Source organism: Kwoniella shandongensis, chromosome 1, assembly GCF_008629635.2.
Source record: "Kwoniella shandongensis chromosome 1, complete sequence".
In the NCBI taxonomy this organism is placed as follows: Eukaryota; Fungi; Basidiomycota; class Tremellomycetes; order Tremellales; family Cryptococcaceae; genus Kwoniella; species Kwoniella shandongensis.
In genome coordinates, this window is record NC_089287.1 from 875387 (window position 1) to 893318 (window position 17932).

The 17932-nt window shown below is 50.3% G+C and overlaps 6 protein-coding genes across 6 annotated transcripts; 4 read left to right on the top strand and 2 right to left on the bottom strand.

Moving 5' to 3' along the window:
• Positions 1-298: 298 nt before the first annotated feature.
• Positions 299-1065, bottom strand: CI109_100308 (uncharacterized protein; the record flags this gene model as incomplete). Its single annotated transcript, XM_032003028.1, has 3 exons — positions 299-644; positions 843-932; positions 1013-1065. The coding sequence occupies 3 exons, from the start codon at positions 1063-1065 to the stop codon at positions 299-301; spliced, it is 489 nt and encodes a 162-aa protein (XP_031862835.1).
• A 930-nt stretch (positions 1066-1995) lies between these two features.
• Positions 1996-3527, top strand: CI109_100309 (uncharacterized protein; the record flags this gene model as incomplete). Its single annotated transcript, XM_032003027.1, has 8 exons — positions 1996-2580; positions 2637-2657; positions 2715-2725; positions 2788-2879; positions 2950-2989; positions 3066-3131; positions 3195-3284; positions 3368-3527. 8 exons carry the CDS (start codon positions 1996-1998, stop codon positions 3525-3527), a joined length of 1065 nt encoding a protein of 354 aa, XP_031862834.1.
• Positions 3528-3972: 445 nt separating this feature from the next.
• Positions 3973-6339, top strand: CI109_100310 (uncharacterized protein; the record flags this gene model as incomplete). The annotated part of the gene is made up of 8 exons (XM_065966750.1): positions 3973-4952; positions 5026-5398; positions 5460-5480; positions 5544-5554; positions 5622-5792; positions 5847-5912; positions 5981-6070; positions 6141-6339. The coding sequence occupies 8 exons, from the start codon at positions 3973-3975 to the stop codon at positions 6337-6339; spliced, it is 1911 nt and encodes a 636-aa protein (XP_065822822.1).
• A 415-nt stretch (positions 6340-6754) lies between these two features.
• Positions 6755-10006, top strand: CI109_100311 (uncharacterized protein; the record flags this gene model as incomplete). The annotated part of the gene is made up of 7 exons (XM_032003025.1): positions 6755-7830; positions 7882-8446; positions 8512-8623; positions 8715-8789; positions 8845-8911; positions 9040-9198; positions 9319-10006. 7 exons carry the CDS (start codon positions 6755-6757, stop codon positions 10004-10006), a joined length of 2742 nt encoding a protein of 913 aa, XP_031862832.1.
• Positions 10007-10512: 506 nt separating this feature from the next.
• Positions 10513-13647, bottom strand: CI109_100312 (uncharacterized protein; the record flags this gene model as incomplete). The annotated part of the gene is made up of 18 exons (XM_065966751.1): positions 10513-10569; positions 10682-10724; positions 10811-10921; positions 10989-11047; positions 11115-11129; positions 11194-11263; positions 11323-11349; positions 11404-11486; positions 11558-11758; positions 11870-11922; positions 11978-12026; positions 12078-12125; positions 12202-12272; positions 12338-12432; positions 12487-12544; positions 12599-12762; positions 12842-13138; positions 13214-13647. The coding sequence occupies 18 exons, from the start codon at positions 13645-13647 to the stop codon at positions 10513-10515; spliced, it is 1935 nt and encodes a 644-aa protein (XP_065822823.1).
• A 1446-nt stretch (positions 13648-15093) lies between these two features.
• On the top strand, positions 15094-17661 carry CI109_100313 (uncharacterized protein; the record flags this gene model as incomplete). The annotated part of the gene is made up of 9 exons (XM_065966752.1): positions 15094-15528; positions 15596-15791; positions 15856-16270; positions 16336-16733; positions 16812-16903; positions 16970-17020; positions 17087-17177; positions 17244-17458; positions 17518-17661. 9 exons carry the CDS (start codon positions 15094-15096, stop codon positions 17659-17661), a joined length of 2037 nt encoding a protein of 678 aa, XP_065822824.1.
• Between the last annotated feature and the right edge of the window lie 271 nt (positions 17662-17932).

The window sequence follows — 17932 nt, forward strand, 5'->3', positions numbered from 1 at the left end:
TGTTTATTCTAGCGGGAATCTGATCATGAGACCAAAGTAAAGTCTGTTGACGTTGTCGAGACCAGACGGTGCACAAGGACACGCTGTATCCCATCCGCAGTCCATCACTCCGAGTGATCCGCCTCCACACCGAGCTTTCCCACGGTCAACTCCACCTGACATGCCAGAAGCGAGCTGGATGCAAAAGATCAGCGACGATAGTATAATTGTAAGATGCTATACTCGTGGTGCGACCATGCATGCATGTCTTCTATACTTTACAACATATCCCTACGCTCTTGCTCGTCACGTCTTACATCTAGAAATCGTACACATCCTGCTGTCCTTCTCTCACCGCCCCTCCAACAACAACATTCCCATCTCTCCCCGCGCCGAATCCATCTCCATACGGATCATATCCCCCAGCTGTCGGTCCGCCAACAGCCGCTTGTTCAGGTCCCATTCCCATCTCTATATTCTTCGCTTGATCCATGAATTGTTGTTTTATGTGTACGGTTTGACGGATGAGCAGATGACAAGCGCGTTTTAAGGCGTCGGCGGGGTTTGATCGTTCGTCTGTTTGGATCTTGATGATGATATCGTTCTCGAGAGGATGGGGGACTTTGTAGCCGGCAAAGAGGACAGTGGGGTCGAGAAGGAGTTGCCTAGTGACATAGAACATCAGTGTGCTGGCTCAAAGAAAGGTGATCTGAAGAAGGAGACTATAAGAGAAGGTATAGTCAAGGAATCTGAGAAGTGGAGGGTGGTGTAATGATACATGAAGAGGAGGACGTGGGTATACGACGATAGTCGGAATCAAGCACAGGAAGTAGAAGTTGCAGACGAGAAGAACATATACGCACGCTCTGATCATATTTCCCAACGTATGATCCTGTTTTCTCAATAATATAGTCGCAGCATTGGGGATTTTAGGATCTTCTGTAATCGTTAATCTGCGTTGAATGGTTTGCTTGTCAGTTGACTCTTGCATCACCTCTGTCGTATCGACGGCTGAGTGGGTCAAGCGACTCACGGTTTCTCGTCATCTTGTAACAACCAAGAATCGATTCTGTTCGGCTGATTCATCGTGCGAAGGCGAGTCGGTTATTCGCTGGATTTGAGGACAAGTGGGAAAATGTATGTTAGAAGGCTAGATGGGGCAAGTCCATGACATTCGATCAGCATACGTTCTCTTGTCAACAGAACTACGCCCCCTCGCCAAAATGATCAAAAGATTATGGATCAAAAGAGGAGAACAACGATCATTATGGTCAAACGTTATCGGCAGAGGCTGTCGACTCCCTTCTTCCACCCGAAGATGAAAGGAAGGGAGAAGCGTCTATTCCGTGGATTGACAGATTTTATTGTTTGTAGAGTTAATCGTCTCGTCGCAGATCAATAGACTCGAGAAAGGGGAAGAAGTACGAGCGAGAGGGAGGCAATGTCTTTCGGACGGAAAAAAAGGTAAGGGGACTTACAATTGTTTGACCTCTGCGCGTTCTGGATCGTGGTCGTTCGAAGATGCTGGAGAGAAGTCGGAGTGAGGTAGAGCCGATGTGAGGGGTGAAAGTTGGTTAGAATCGCAGTAGAAAGAGTAGATTGATCAGAGGTGATGTTGCGCAACTCGACTTCTTGCGCTTTCCCCGAAGGGTTTAAATGGGTACCCCACATAGATCTCCTGTATTACGCGACTGCCTTTTTGCCACCGTCCTTCTCTTAGCATTGATCGTTCTGGTTCCTGTCGTTTCCTTCCTTCCTTCTTTCTTTCTTGTTTCCTTGATTCCACCTGGACTATTTAGGAGTCGGTACGAGGTGACCAAGTTTCAATCCTGATACTTGTTGTCCGTAAGGTAATATTGCTGCGTTATTGTCGCTGATCAACGTTCGCGCTGACGTGCGTCTCCCTTCTTCACTCTGACTGCTTACATCGTTATTGATCACAATCAGCCTGACTCCGCACTCACCTCTCAAGATACGACCTCCTCGTAGGATACCGTTGCTTATACGTTTACCAAGATGGTTATTGAAGCAAACTTTTCCGTGTCTTCAGGGTCATCGCCGTATACCTCAGGCAGTATCGCAAATCCGATCGACCTGACTACATCTGACGAGGAAGATAACGAAATAACTCTGATGGCAGACAAGGCTCAGATCAAGAAGAGGCTTATCGATAAGATGAAACTATCTATGACCAGGAAGACTGCAAACAGCCGGGCAGCCACGGCGGGGCTCGGCCTGACGAACGTACAAGACCGTTCCCAATCAAGGAAGACAAGAACCGACAACGGTGGACCCATCAACGCTACCGTTCCTCCTCTTTCCGGTCGTTCGCGATCGACAGCCTACCGCCTGCGCACTCTGATCTCGGCATCACCACTCATCGATTCATCGACAAGTCGGCCAACCGCCTGGAAACGATCATCGCCACACAACGCCTGGAGAGAAGAAACACAATCACAGAGGAAGAAGAGGAAGTCATCCCAAGGGGGTATCACAAAGCTCTCAGAGCGAGGAGGGTATGTCGGTGCGAGTAATGGTAAGGTCAAAGTGGAAGGTGCCGAGTGGCCTAAGAAGCTGGAAAACACAGTACGCGGTATCATGGTAAGCTGACAGATACATGCCTCTATGCACCTGGAAACAAGCTGAAAGTTCCTCAGCAAACCGTTGGCTGTAATTTGGTAAGCAGAGAGCTGTACTGAAGCGAGAGCAGTGACTGATATATCATCTACGATCAGTGTGGTGGCTAGTGAGTATTGCACGGACACGACGTAGCCATTCGGTGATGTTCACCGACTGGCCATTCGCCAGTTGTCATTGTGCCTGTGCTGGTGTCCCTTGGGGACAAAATGTGATGGACATGGAGTGGACCTGTCCCGATTGTGTTGAGCTCCTCCGTCTAGGTATGTTTCATGTGCTTCATCACCTTCTGAACTCCATTCGACTCTGATACCTTTGTATGTCCTAACCCAGGTGAAGACATCGAACCCGTTCCGCCGAGGCGCAAAGACAAGTGTATTCGTCACAATTGCATTTTACGGCAAGTTCAAAATCAACACAACAGTCATTACCGCTAAAATGTGTTTCAGGGAGAAAAAGCGGATCGTCTCAGAGCCTGGTGACGACGATCTCTTCGTGATGGAGGGAATTATTGGGTGATTGCGGGGAGGCTGTTGTTCAGGTCAATAAGGCTGACCTTGATCCCTTCTTTCATGCAGAACCAAGGAAATCCCCAGCACGGAGCCTGGCAAAAAGGCATACAAGTACCTTGTCAAATGGTACGATTGGCCAATCGAAGAATCTACCTGGTACGTCCGGTCGCCCTTCATATATAAACCGTCAGGTGTCACTTGCGAAGAAGAGTGCAGTTAACGTGACGGGATGTTTGTAGGGAGGAGGGGACGAGTATTCCCCATTTGCCTACCGCACTGGTGGATTTCGAATCCGAAGCTCTGGAGGCTGATATCGACACTAACCAGAAAGTCGTCCTCCTCCCCGTTGCCCAGACTGTATGGGATGAGCACGGAGAGGAGAAGAAAGGCAGTGCGTGATTGCGCGAGATTAGCGAGTGCAGAGGATCGGTGGAGCATACTGGTAGGGAAGACCCTGTTTATTAGCAAGGGACAGCACAGCACAGGATTAAGTTATACGTAAATCGAACCCACATGTAAATAATCAGAGTACTAGTATACCATCATGCATGATTTACCACTTCTATCGCATACAACCATCTGCCAATCTGCCACAATGTCAATCGTTGGAATGGTCCGTGGCGGTGAAGTGGAGGTTGTCCAGTCGGAAAGTCTCATAACAAAGTTGGAACCAATCATCCTTCACAGGTTTCTATGAGTTTAGTACGACTTCCATTCCCCTCCACCTTCTCTCTCGCATTGTCGGCCCTTCTTGTTCAGTGATATAGAGTACAGCTTGTATCACATTGGGTTACATCTGTCGTCCCAGTGACAGAACGTCACAGACGATAATCGCCGCGATAAAATGTCGAAGACGCCCTCCCACGCTCCTGCATCTTCATCCGCTTCTATGCCATCGGCATCTTCCTCCTCCTCGAATAGACTACTCAGCACACCAGGTCTCCCACCTCTTACTCATGCTATTTCTTCACCCTCCGATCCTCTCTCACCGCTCCTTGTCACTCCTTCTCCGCCAAAACGAACATCTTACTTCGCTCGCGAACATGTTGACGAGAGCCAGCCCAAAGCGAAACGACCGCGATTACGTTCCGCTGCTCCAAATCCGAGGTTGTTACATCATGATACCTCACTCACTCCGAGAGAAGCGAAGACGATCGTGACGACACTCCATCACATCTCAAATTTGATACATATGAATGATCGAGTGATGAAAGAGCATAAAGCGGGATATTTGTCCCTCATGGATAGTATTGAGAAGAGGCTGGCGAAAGTCGAGGAGAGGTTGGAGGAGGTCAAGGAGGTGGAGAAGATCGTGAAGGGGGAGGTCAGGAGCTTGCTGAAGACGCGATTAACGGACATGATTGATGCCTTCACCCAGAGATCGAGTCATATCATCCAGAACGGTCATATCACTTTGTCGGAGAGGGAAGTGCCCTTCGTAAACGACACAACATATCGCCCCGAAGTGGGGATGTCACCCACGAGAATAACACCCGTTCCGACCGAATTCTTCACGCCAGAAGCTATCTCCGAGCTGGACTTTACAGATTACTTCGACTTCAATGCGGGCGCTGACTTCAGCGACAGCCGGGACGTACCGGCCACTATCGATCCGCTCACTGTCCTTCCAACGTCGATAGGACTTGACCCGATGGAAGGACCGACTTTACTATCAGCACCAATCACAAGTGTGGTCGAAGCCGCGATTGAAGCCGAGCGAGAAAGATTGGGAGGGGTTCCTGTCCTCAGAGAAGGCGAGAGCGCAGTGCAGTTCACGATGAGGAAGAGATTACATCGTATCGGCCAAGAGTTGGGTATGCCCTTGTGAGTGATACGCGCTCCTCATTCATGCTATCACGGTATGTGACTTGTGCACATGCTGAACGTCCTCACACAGGATTGATATGAGCAATCTAAACGATTCAGACTCAGACTCTGAGACACACCTCTCTTCGGGAGTCGAATCACTCCCCGATTCCGAGCCGCTACCTCTCCGAGTCCGTTCTCCGCCCATTAACATTGAGCTTGAAGTCGCCCGCTCGAGAAGCGCAACGTGGAACCCATTCCCACATCCATATATGCGCCAAGGCTCAGTTGTGTCTCGTCAGACCAACGGTGACGAGGTGCAAGGTGAAGGAGAGCAGGGGAGTCAGTTTGTCCGAGGTGCGTCGTTGATTGAGGATAACCTACTGGCTCCGGGAGAAGGGGAGGGAAGTGTGAGAGGTGTCAAGTGGCCGAAGTACGGGGTGAACAGCGTGAAAGGCAGGATGGTGAGTTGTGCCAGGTCGCGTTTCAGTTGTATATGACTGACAACAAGGCTGCACTCGACAGCAAGAGATCACCTGCGACATCGTGAGAATGAATCCTCTCCTGTTTGGTCTAGCAGTACCAACTGACGTAGTTTCTTGCTCGTAGTGTGGTGGAAGGTGAGCTTCCCATGTTTCAGCGGCCACTGAGCGCCTGTATCTGCAGCTGACACCGTACAATCTGCAGAGTTCATTGGGCTTGTGCTGGACTTACTGACGGCGCATCCATGTGGAATGAAGCGTGGAGCTGTCCCGAATGTGTGGCGATCCAGCTCGAGAGCGCCGAGGCTGGAAGTAGAGCGCCATCCATACCTCGCTCTCAGCAAGAGAGGTGTTTAAGGTTTTCATGCATCTATCGGTAAGAGTAGATGAGCCGCACGGGATGGTAGCGAAGGCTAACATCTACGAGTAGGTCTCAAGAGAGAATCGTACGCAAGCCGAAGGATGATGACGAGTTCTACTTGGAGAGGATCATAGGGTAAGCTGCCTTTTTTAGTTCAAAAGGTGCTCTCTAGGCAATAAGCTTATACAGTAGTCTTCGAATAGACGGAGATCGTTAGGACGCCAAGCGAACGGCAAGAAGGTCTTCATGTATCTGATCAAGTGGTGGGACTGGCAGGTATACGACGCGACATGGTGAGTCTGCCCCTTGCGAGCGACCTCGCAGAAAGCTTCGCGAGAAGCTTGTCATAACGTTGTGCTGCAGGGAGCCGGCCAAGAACATACCCGATCTCAAGCGTAATGAGGAAATCTTCCTCCATTCCGCTCGGGAGAACGACATCAACGTCAACTATCGCATTGCTCTTCTTCCTGAAGCACAGCTGTGGTTCACCGAGAAGGGAGAGTACAAGAAGGACTTGTTGAGGATGTTGGGTGTCGACGAAAGAGCGTGGTGGGATGATTGAGTTTACGGGATTCTGTTAAAGACATTGTTGAGGACTCGTTTTGTCTGACAGCAATTTAGTCTTGACAAGTTGTAAGAGTAGACCTGATCTAGGTATTGTGATCCCTATCTATTTGTATTGATCGACATGCAGTTCAAATCTCGGGACAGCCTTGCTTGCCATACATTCAGCACCGGTACCCCCTCCCGCCACGCCACACTACATGTATGGTCACGTGCAATTCTTTCTCGCTCACACGTACCTCCACTTTCACACTTCAACTCGTCCAACTTATCTTGCCCTACACCAGTTCATATGCATCCCAATTCCGCATCATTGCTCAACTTCGCCCTTCTGTACTCTGGCCTACTAGCTTGGCTTGTCTCTTGGCCTGACATCAAGCGAATTGTCTCATTCTCAAGGGACAGGAGAGATAATGCTCAGCATATTCGCGGCGGTATCTCCGCCTTCGCGAGCTAGTACGCTACCTCCCGGACGTCCGGAAGGACAACGCTTAGACCGTGATCGCGACCACGAACGTCGGGGCGGTTCTCATTTCGGTGACGATGGGACTCCACCCGCTCATATACTTGCACCAATTAGAAGTTCCTCGGTCTCAGTCTCTACGTCATCTCGGTCGGTATATATGTCGCCTGGTCCAACGTTGTCGTCGAGGTCTACCCCTCCATTACCTCCTTCGACGATGGAAGTTCGCCAGTCTTCCTCTTTTTCTTCAAGACCGACCCTTCCGAATCGTTCCCCTACTCCAACATCAGCCTACGCCCATACCCAGACTTCGAATACATCCATCCATCAAGCTCTCGCTACAATAACTTCGCACCTGATGAAGAACGATACGGCCGACCGATCATTCCGTCGTTCTGTGATCGATAAGAATGATCTAATCACGGAACAGCTAGAGAGGATGGAAGAGGATTCGCAAGGAGCTGTTGAGATCGTGAGAGAGACCAAGAGAGATGTAGATTCGCTAAGGAAGGGTTTGATGAGTTTCGAAAAGGAAGTTTTTGGGAGGATGGATAGGATGGAGGCTGCTATTAGCGCTTTGGTGGAACAGCGGAGTGCGCAAACAGCAACGGAACCAGAGGCGGGACCATCGCGCCTTCCAGATCAATGCATGAGGACTCAAGAAGCTCGACCGACGACAAGTCCCACAGCTATCAACGTATCGAGAAACCTATCCGACGCGAATCCTGTTCAACTCAATCTACACAACGCAGCCGAGGTGGTACAACCACAACCACAGGTAGAGGCTGGCTTCGATCTCATGCCGCTTGATGACGAAGGCTTTTATGATGGAGGGGTGGAAGCGTTCATGGACGTGGAATCGAATGGCGGTGATGTTCCCGATGGCATACAGTCTGTGAATCCACGGGATATCATGATTGCACCGGAATACACTCCGACCACAAGAGAACGACGAGAATCATCAAGTATGAGTCGAAGATTCGAGGAGCCGGTGGTCGCAGAAGCACAACACAGCCGAGATCAAGAGTGAGCAACCTTCAATGAGTGAATGTGTCTAGCTGACTGATAGACGTACAGGAACGACTCTGGAGCGGACGAAGAGCTTGTTACACCTCTGCTTGAGAACCACGAGCAAACCTCTGAACAACACCCGTCAGGCTTACAAGTGATTGGTGATGACGATGAGGAAGCTGCTTCAACGACGTCGAAACCACCCCCTCGACTTCCTTTCCCGCCTCGGCCCAATACGGCATCGACGACTACTCCCGGACGTCCGAGGAGGGCGGCTACGCAACGCAAATCTCTTCCATCTACAAATACGCCCGTTTCAACAGCCAAGAAGTCGAAAGCCAAGCCAAATTCGACGAACTACGCTTCTTCATCAAGGTCAGTCTCGTCGCAGTGTCAGAATGACGACCCGCAGTCCCAATCACAGCCTCCAACGTCAGCAAAGCGTAAACGCACCAACCGGGACTTGAGTTTAGAAGATGCTCTAGTAAAGAAACCCAAGACGACAAGCGTGTTGCGCAAGTTCAAGGGAAGGACAGCGATGGGTACGAAATACATGCCTGCGAGTGACGGGGTAAAGAAGACAGACGCGATATGGCCCGCTAAAGGAGAAAATACTCGCAGGGGAAGACTGGTAAGCTGAAACGTGCTCCAGTCCTTCACAACGGGAATATAGCTGACTTGTGATATGGTATGCAGGCTGAGATCATTTGCGATGTGGTAAGCTATAAGAAACCATTGTCCCCTCAGGATATCAAGAAGCTGATCTGTCGAACCGTCCTCTCGCTCATTATGTCCAGTGTCGCGGTCGGTGAGTATTCTCAATACGTATTCTTCGGAGTGGGTCAGTTTAGTGGGTCAGTTTGACTGACCTTGCATCAGATGTCATTGGAATTGCGCAGGTCTTGCAGAAGACGTCGACATGACGAATGAGACTTGGATTTGTCCCGACTGCAAGTGGAGAATCGACGAGATCGGTGAGTAGCTCAGAGATCTCGTCCACAATCAAGCTAACAGATTTTTCGGCTACAGGCACACCACGAGCACTTGTCGATACAATCCAGCAGGTCCGATGTATCCGCTACAACTGTATTCTTCGGTAAGTGCAATCGGCTTCTTGCCTTCTTGAAGACCATCCTCCCTTCCTCCTTTCTCTGAATCTTACCGTTGTCGTATGGACACGGCGTGCCGTGATGTCTTGAGCTGACCAACGACTGTTGTACTTAGTGAGAAGCAGGCGATCGTCCCTGACGACGGTGATCCGCTCTACGTCGTTGAGAAGGTTGTCGGTCGTCGTGCGACAGGGCGTGTGCCTGGGGAACTGCATCAGAGAACGTTCGAGTACCTGGTCAAATGGGAAGGCTATGACATGGATGAGTGCACTTGGTACGTCACGTCTCTAGATTCTCATGTCGGCTCATGTGTCGTCTCTTTCCGGCGAATCGCATGCTCCGAATCTCTTGCGATCGACGGAGGAGAGCTGATGAGCGTACATTGGCATCGCAGGGAACCACCTGATCACCTCGAGCCTCACGTTGAGCGTCGCAAAGCCGAATTTATGGCAGAAGCGATCAAGGAAAATCTCGATACGCATGCCAAAGTCGCTCTGCTCAAAGAAGCTTGGAAAGAGTGGGATCGAGTGACTGGTAAAGCCAAAGGCGACAAGGGCAGAGAGAGTTCAGAGCTGAGGTCTGAAGAGGGGGAGGCGAGTGGGGAAGGGCGAAGAGTGAGAGAAGGATCATTGCGACGTGAGAGAGCGACAGTGGCTCAAGGCGATGGGAAGGATCGAGGGAATAAGGAAGGAGAGGGGAGTGGCGATGAATCGGATGATGGGGAGGATGATAGATCGATGAGTGGGGAAGGTGATGTGGGCGGAGGTGCTGTGGCGAGCGGTGGTGTTCGCGAGGCTGTTGTCAATTCTGAGAGCGATAACGTACCTGGTGAGGAGGTATTCGGTCCAGCAGAAGACAGGGAACAAGTCCGGCCGGCGAATCTTGAGCATGGTCATCAGGACGATCTACCTCAAACACCCGGAAACGCTACCGAAATTAGAGATGCGGACCAAAGACAAGTCGATTCGCTCGATCATACAATTATCCAGGATCCGATCGAGGAAGCTGGCGGAACCGCTACCGCCGACGTGAGCGCAGGAAAAGCGAATGAAGAAGGGGAAGATGAGCTCGACGAGGACTGAGCTGGGTCAGGATGACCGAAAGCGATTAGGAAGGGATCATCGTCAGGATGAGCTTGCGGCATTGGGCATTGGACATTGTGTAACTACCGGGTGGTTGGACATTGAGCATTGGGTCATTGTGTTATATGATTGTAAAGACGCCGAACGTTGGTACGAGTAGAGTACTGTGAACAACTTGTAATCACCACATAACTCATATATCGCTATTATACCATATCATCTGTACTATTGTGTATATTTATATTGTATATACATATGTTGTCATGAAGATGTATAAAGATATGTACGATTACTACCCAAAATGTATACGAAGAGAATTCTTGGATATGCCCAACGCTTCTCCTGCCGACCATAATATACAGTAATACTGTACCATTGGTTTGGTATCTTCTAGGATCTTTACTATAAAGTATTTCGTTCTACCTATATGGCTGTGCGTTCATGGGGAGATCTACTATATGGTGTGACTATTTCGTCTGTCGGTCGGTCGGTCGGCCGGGCGAACTTTACAGGGGTGAGACGTATGAAGCGGCATGTCGATTGTCGGACCATAGACGCCAGTACTGCGCAACAAAGTAGGACAATCAACACAAGCACAATCGTAACCAACTGGGTGAGTCGAGTGAAAATCGAGATGTAGGGTATGGTCGCCTGGTCGGCAGGGTAATCACTCACCTCTAGTATCAGCAAGAACATGTACGATTGCATATCCTCCAGTCTTCACACAACCGACCAAAATGGAGATCGTCAGTTCGTCCAAGGCACAACATCCAGATAGATGAATCACATAGCATCAAGACTCACCGCCATCTTTCGTCGACAAATTCCTTGCCGTGCTGCGCGATTTCTTTGGCCAGATCGTCCCGACCTGGTATTTGACCATCTGGTGAGCCATTGAAGAATGCCATGATGTCGCTGAGGTTTCCGGACATGTCAATAACGGTTGTATATAAAGGAGAAGGTGAGAGTAAGAGACGCTCACAATATATCTGAATAGTCCAATTTGACGGGGACATAATGATACCACGGTATGAGCATTTCCTGATACCAGATAGCAGCATCAGCTGTACATCCCCTTGTAGGCGTTCATGAGACGCTGTCAACTGACATGGAACCACTCGGGCTATAACTGATGTCAGCTACATTCTGACTCGTTTGTTTTGAAGACTACGAGTGACCGGACTCACGTAGAGAGTACTCTTGAGAACTACGTTGTTACTTGACAAAAGTCTTCGGAATCGCGAACTCCAGCCATTACTATCCCGAAATCGCACGTCAACTTGGCCCACATATGCCGGGCATCGCATGGCACTCACCCATCAACGTCTATGACGTATTTGTATCTAACAAAGAGTCCATCAGCCTCCCCCAAAGGGCTTTGTTTGTAGCTGACTCACTTCAAGCTATCTTCCTTTCGCACTCGATCGAGAAACTTGATCTCACGAGCCATATCATCGCAGCTCCCATCTTCTTTGTTGCACTACGCCAAACACACTGATCAGCCCGGCTTCCGAATCATCGATACTTGCGACGCATCTCGACCTTACTCACTTGCACTGGGACACCACTCAGCCCGACATCTAACCACTTATCGGCCAACTCCTGGTGATTATATACCCCTGTCGACCCATCCGGAAGCAAGAGGGTCGTATCACCGGACGACGAGTTGTGCGCGAAGAAGTGTAGTCGTTCTCGCTGGGACGATCGCCAAGGGGTCTTCTTGTTGTGAGAAAGACCTGTAGCGGAACCTCGCTATGGACGGAAGACTGGTTAGTAAAGGCTTTCCGAGTTCTAACATGCGACGATGTGCAACAACTAATCTGAACAGTGTACATTGTGCTCAGTGGGTGCCGTATGACTCACCCAGAATACCTTGGCGATGCTCTTCTCTTCCCATGGGACATAGTCGACCTTCTCTGCGGAGAGGTCAGCACTAGAGATTCCGACATTGTGACCCATACAATTACTTACCATGGACGCCGTCAAGTGGCACACCCACGACATCAGAGTTCCACATCGTCTACGGCATCGATTGTCAGCCAGTGATCTGTCAGCATGAGCTCTGACTTACTTTGCAAGTCGCCACAACGGGAACCATATCGACCGCCGCGCGATGTTGCTCCGATAATAAGATATGGTGCTACCATACCACTTGATCAGCAACTGACCGCTGAGATGACCATTAGACCGCTCACCAGTCCCATCAAATCGGGATTACTGCAGTAATCGGCGCTGCGTTCAAAGTCCGCAATAAAAGTTTTTGCTTCTGAGTCCGGTAAGACGTCAGCTGCGATCTCTATGTCCAGATGTTAGAAGCAAGAAACAACTCACCTTCAAAATCATCGTGCATACTCCCATGAAGATCATTCAGGACCAGGTCCGTACTTCGAGTCTTGAGCGGTGCTCCATCGGGGCATGCCCATGCCCTATTCCAACATCAGTCCGCCGAGCTGTATCCAAGGGTAGAAGGTCAGACATACCAGCCATAAGTCCACCTCATCGACTGTTCAGCTTTGTCCAACTGTGCTTGGGGCCATACTAAGGGGGTTGGCATTAGCTTGGGCCGAACGGATGCTGATAACCCTAGCTCACCCTTGCCAGCTCGAGCTAGTGCTTCGCTCTTCTCGCGAAAAGTATTATGTACCATTCCTCGTGGTCCATCGTCGAACGAGAATGGCAGTTCTACAGGAGGATTTGCCGTGAACAGCTCTGCCGGGAGAAGAGGTAATATTGGTAATAGCAATGTCAAAGTATTGCTGTGTTACACGAATCAGCTTGTCTGTACACGCTTGGTTGAAGGGGATCACGGCTTATCTCTGGTCGCAGATCACTCACTTGCAACGCCATTTCCAAGCTCCATCTCCTTGTATCCTCACCCTTCCTCTCCCTCTACTATGGTAATCACCTGGAATCCAACCTTGATCTGTTCTACATGCTGTCCCTTCGTCACCTTGACCATCGGGGACGAAGGTGAATGTGAATATGGCGCCTTTGCCTCGTACTTCTTCGACTCGGGAGTGGATTATAGCGGTCGGTAAGGAGAGGAAGGAGAGGAAGGGGGTGTGGGCGAAGGGTATGAGAGACGCAAGGGGCGGTGGGTGGGGAAGTGGTGAGGATTGGGTGAAAGTGTACCTGATGCAGCGTGCAAGTATCAGCACAACGAGAAGATGTTGGACAGCGATAGTAAAAAGGCGCAAGTGAACTCACCAGCTCTCGAATCCTTTTGGCGGTTTTAGTCCGAATCTCTTCTCATAATCATGTACCGAGTCCTTGAGACTCGTCACCTTCGCAATCTTTGCTTCCATCTCCCTAGCCAACCTCTTTCCTCGCTCTATCAACAGCTCTATCGGATGTCTCTTCTGCTCCCCTGATCCAGAGGAAGGTGACCAGCTTGTCAACCCTTTGGAGTCGACCGATATCCCATGAAGGGAATCATGATAATCTTCTCGTTCCCATGCATTTTTGTTCTTGGATATAGCAGGTTTCCGGGATCGAGCTGATGTGGTAGCTGTTGATTCGGTAGTGGTGGAGGGATAGGTGTGAGTACTGGTTATTGAGAACGGTCGTATTTGGTGGTGTAATGCCAATAAGAAAAGAACAGCTGCTAAAGCAATGTATGCTCGTGGAATACGACGCAACATCCTTGCGAGCGTCTACCTTACCAGACCCGCCACAAGGCGATCGATTGGGGTTGACAATCAACTTCGCTTGATGCTGGGAAAGAGAGGAACATGTGCATGTTGTGTAGTTTAAGTCGAAGGAGCGTGGGTGTCAGTAAATTCGGGATTGTGGATCCCGTTTCAAACGGTGCCTGAGTGTGAGTACGCTGATAAACATGACCATCACCGCCAATTCTGCGACCATCGTGTTTGTTGTTCGTCTGTCTGTCTGATCACTTTCGCGATGCTATGTGTCAAATCTCTTGTTATTGATACTGATCCTCTTGTCTTGAGACTGACTCTTGTCCTCCTGTCAGTCCTGTATGATGTTCATTGACTAGACCATGCTTGGTCTTCGATCTTCGGGTAAAGGGGTACAAAGGTAGTCTGGCTGAATCCAGTTGGTGCACGGACCACGCTTCTTCGCAAGGTGGTCCGTGCGACAAAAGTTGACGCTAACGACGCACGGACACACCACTGACACGTTGCAACCTTGATTGGATCCTGACATCTGCTTCTCATATCCCATATACACTAACAATTCACACACATTCTCCGCCATTCTGTCACATGGCCGACTCACCTTGGAATCCATCGAAGTCCGATCCGACACCCCACCAGACTACTCTCTAGTTCCCTAACACGCTAATAGCCTTCCCCAATCAATCCAGTCGCCCTTTCACCGACGATCGTATACTTGTCACGCCTCTTATTTAGCTTTAGATCCTTTTCACCTCGAGCGATAGTTAGTCGTGTATATTGTCCACTTCTCACTCTCTCACGTTGCCCACCGCCCAGCTCATACACAGCGATGACGATCTGAGCTCATCGCAGCACAGCCTGTTCGGACCCTTTTGGCTCTTGATCATCTCCGACAGATCCTTCTTACATACTCTTCGCCTCCGTCATCTCCCCACGCAAATACACACCGCGCTCGTCCCTCCGCTTGGCCCAATCTGTACCTTGATCTAAGAGACAAACGAGTGGGAAAGAAAAAGTCTAACAAGGGCTTATGAGAAAGGTTGATACTCGTGTGAGTTTAGATTGATCTTCACATATGCATTTCGACTTACCTTTTGGTTCTCTCTCATTCGTTTGTCTCTCTGGTAGGGTCAATGCTCATCATCCTTCTCTCACCAGGCAGGTCATCTTCTCCTAAACACAATATACAGACTTGTCTTCAACTTTGGACCTTCGATCATATAATTGACATCTGACCTACTAGTGAGTGACATACCTTGTAACCCTTCAGCTCTACTGCCCACTCCCCTCTGCACTCTGTTATCTAGACACGCAGACATTTTTGGAGACATATTCCGCCCATTACTCTTGGACTGACCTTTGTCCGAACGTCGTATAGCTTCGCCTTGTCCATCATCATTGTCAAACATCAACTACACCCCTTCATACACCTTGATCGCTAGCACCATGGATAGCGCTGAGGATACACCCAGCTCCCCACTTACTCCTACGACCACACTTGTCACTACTCCCCAACGCAATCAAAGCGAGACCGCAAAGTCACCCATCAGAGATGATACCCTCTCCCCATCGGACTCGTACACACCACGACCTCCTACCGGCGATATCTCTCGTGATGAGAGTCACTCGTTGCCCCTATTCGCCACGATGTTTCCCAGCATCGCTCGACCCTATCCTATCTTGCATCCGCAGCTCATGCAGAAAACGCAACTCGCTAATCAACAGACGAACGCACCACCAGCACCACACGCTTTGGGATCGGATCATGTTCCAGCTCCCGCTCTTCTCCTCCAGCAAGTTGGCGGTCAACCGTCTGACAACAGACCATATGACAGGGTACTCACTGGACAACCTCAGCCCGTCCGGCCTCACCCACATCTCGTAAGCAGCGGTACCCGTTCTGACCTATTGGCACTTTTCGTATGCTGACTCCATCTCCGCTTCACAGATCAAACCGGTGTTCTACATCAACTCCTATCCTTCCAATTTGCCAGAGATGACGCTAGCTCGTGCCATACCCGATTGCCTTCCTATGAGGATCAATCTCCGTCCGCCTGTTCCGGAAAACATGAGGTTGATGCCTGACATGCACTACGACTGGATGCCAAAGTGCGGTACGATCGAATTCTCCACTCTCGATGCGGGTGAGTCGTGGTGTAACCAACGTTCAGAGTATGTATAGGGCTCATGACGTGTTTTGCTTGGCAGCTGAACGAGCACTTGCTGTTTTGGCCAACCACACTTCGTTCACCCCTCTCGGGGTTTGGTTCTCCCCATATCCACCTCCTGCGAGCTTGCCCCTTCCTGATGGGTACGTGACCAGTCGATATATCCGACCTACTCACCTGGCCATCCCTCCAACCTTGCCACCAAACCCTACACCCGAGCAAAGCGTTGCTGCGTACCTACCGACTCCTAATGAGCTCTACGCAGCTGTGAGACCTTGGGGGTCTGTTAGGATGGTCAACACCTGGGTTCAAGAGACCGTTGGTGAAGGTAGTGACATGCACGATGCGGGTAAGTTGAAATGGCTAGCTCGGGTGGATTTCTGGTTTGAAGACGAGGCTAGGAGATTCGAAATTGGTTTTGGAGCCACTGGGAGTTTGCTGAAAGGCTGGCAAGTGTGAGTCGCATCTGATGGTACCTATGGTATGCGTCGAAGGCGAAGCTAAATTGGCCCTACAATAGTTTCATATATGCAGCGGACCCTCAGGCTATGATATACCCTTCATCAATCGACGGCGGTATTGTCCCCTCGACCGGACTAATGCCAGTGATGGAGAACGCCCAGTATATACCACCGTCTCTTACGCCTTTGCCTCGGTCACCACCACCACTCAACTACACTCCACCTTGGGCTGCGCACAACATCTTCGCTGCGGGCATTCCACCAGAAGGATACGGCGATGCTAGCATGGTCCCGTCTACCCCTGCCTCGGTGCTAAGGAGATTAAGCAGATCGAGTATGGGAAGTCCCGCTGGACAAGGTCGACCAAGGACTTGGAGTTTGACAGTGGGCGAGACACCAGACGGCGAGATACGACCAACAGGTTTGGTGGCAGATGACGGGACCGTCATACAACATGGTACGTCGGTGCAACACTCTTCACTCGTACTGTTCTCGAGTGTTCGTCATGTGCTGACGCTGACGCTTCCGGTTCAAGGTCCTGGTCAACATATTCGTCCAGCACCGGCGTTTGGACCAGGCTCCACTAGTGCGTCAGGGCTGGTCGACTATAGCAACGTCTTTGTGAAGGTGAGTGGCAGTGCATCATGAAGCTTCCCATGATACAAGGTTGCTGATTATACTGCTTGATCGTAGAATCTGGATTCCGACATCAACTCCTACTACCTTGAAGAGATGTTCAGCCACGTAAGCCGTTTCTCGTGTCCAATCGCCTCAGCCCTTATTTTGACCTGTGTTTCCAATTGGATGCAGCTCGGTCGCGTTGTGAGCGCAAGAGTGATGAGAGACCAGCATGGTCGCAGTCGTGGCTACGGCTTTGTCAGCTTCTACACTCCGGAGCAAGGTGAGTCTCAGTTGATCGACATCGGCTACGGTGAACCTCCATCTGATGGAGCGGTGAAATATACAGCTGCGAGCGCCATTCAGGTGATGAACGGGACTTCTGTCGGACGTCAGCGCATCTCAGTGACGTTACACGAACCACGCAAATTGCGACCTGAGAAACTCGCAGAAAGGGCTGCTCAAGGGCTGCCTGTCACGCCGGGTGGCAGGCAAAGGCGATCGATGAGTCCGATCCGAGCAGGAGACAAATCTAGCAGGAGCAAGCGTGTTCCCGAGCGTAAAGTGAGTTCGACTTGCCGCTACAGTGAGAAGCTCCGAGACTGACATGGATGACGTGGTAGCCTTCTACTCCATCGGATACTGTCAAAACTGGCTTCGTGTCTCGAGACAAAGCCCACCCTACTGCTGCAAACGTTACTCCTCCGAAGACTCCGATCACACAGACCTCAACAGGGAAGATCGATGGCGAAGAAAGAAGCGAATAACCGACATCGCCCTCCCTCCTTATCTTCTCTTGTCGTAAGGAACGAACGACAATCAAGATACAATGTGTATACGCGACAGAAAAGAACATCAGAAATACGAGAAAGATAAAAACGACACTCCCTCGACAATCACTCCCCAAATGTGAATACAATCCTCCTCAGCTCCCGACCCACACCGAACCTGCCCGTTGACCGGGAGAGAGACTTTCAATGTGTATACGACTGGATATCACCTGAGCTAGAATCAGACGGTTGAGACAAGGAAATTTGA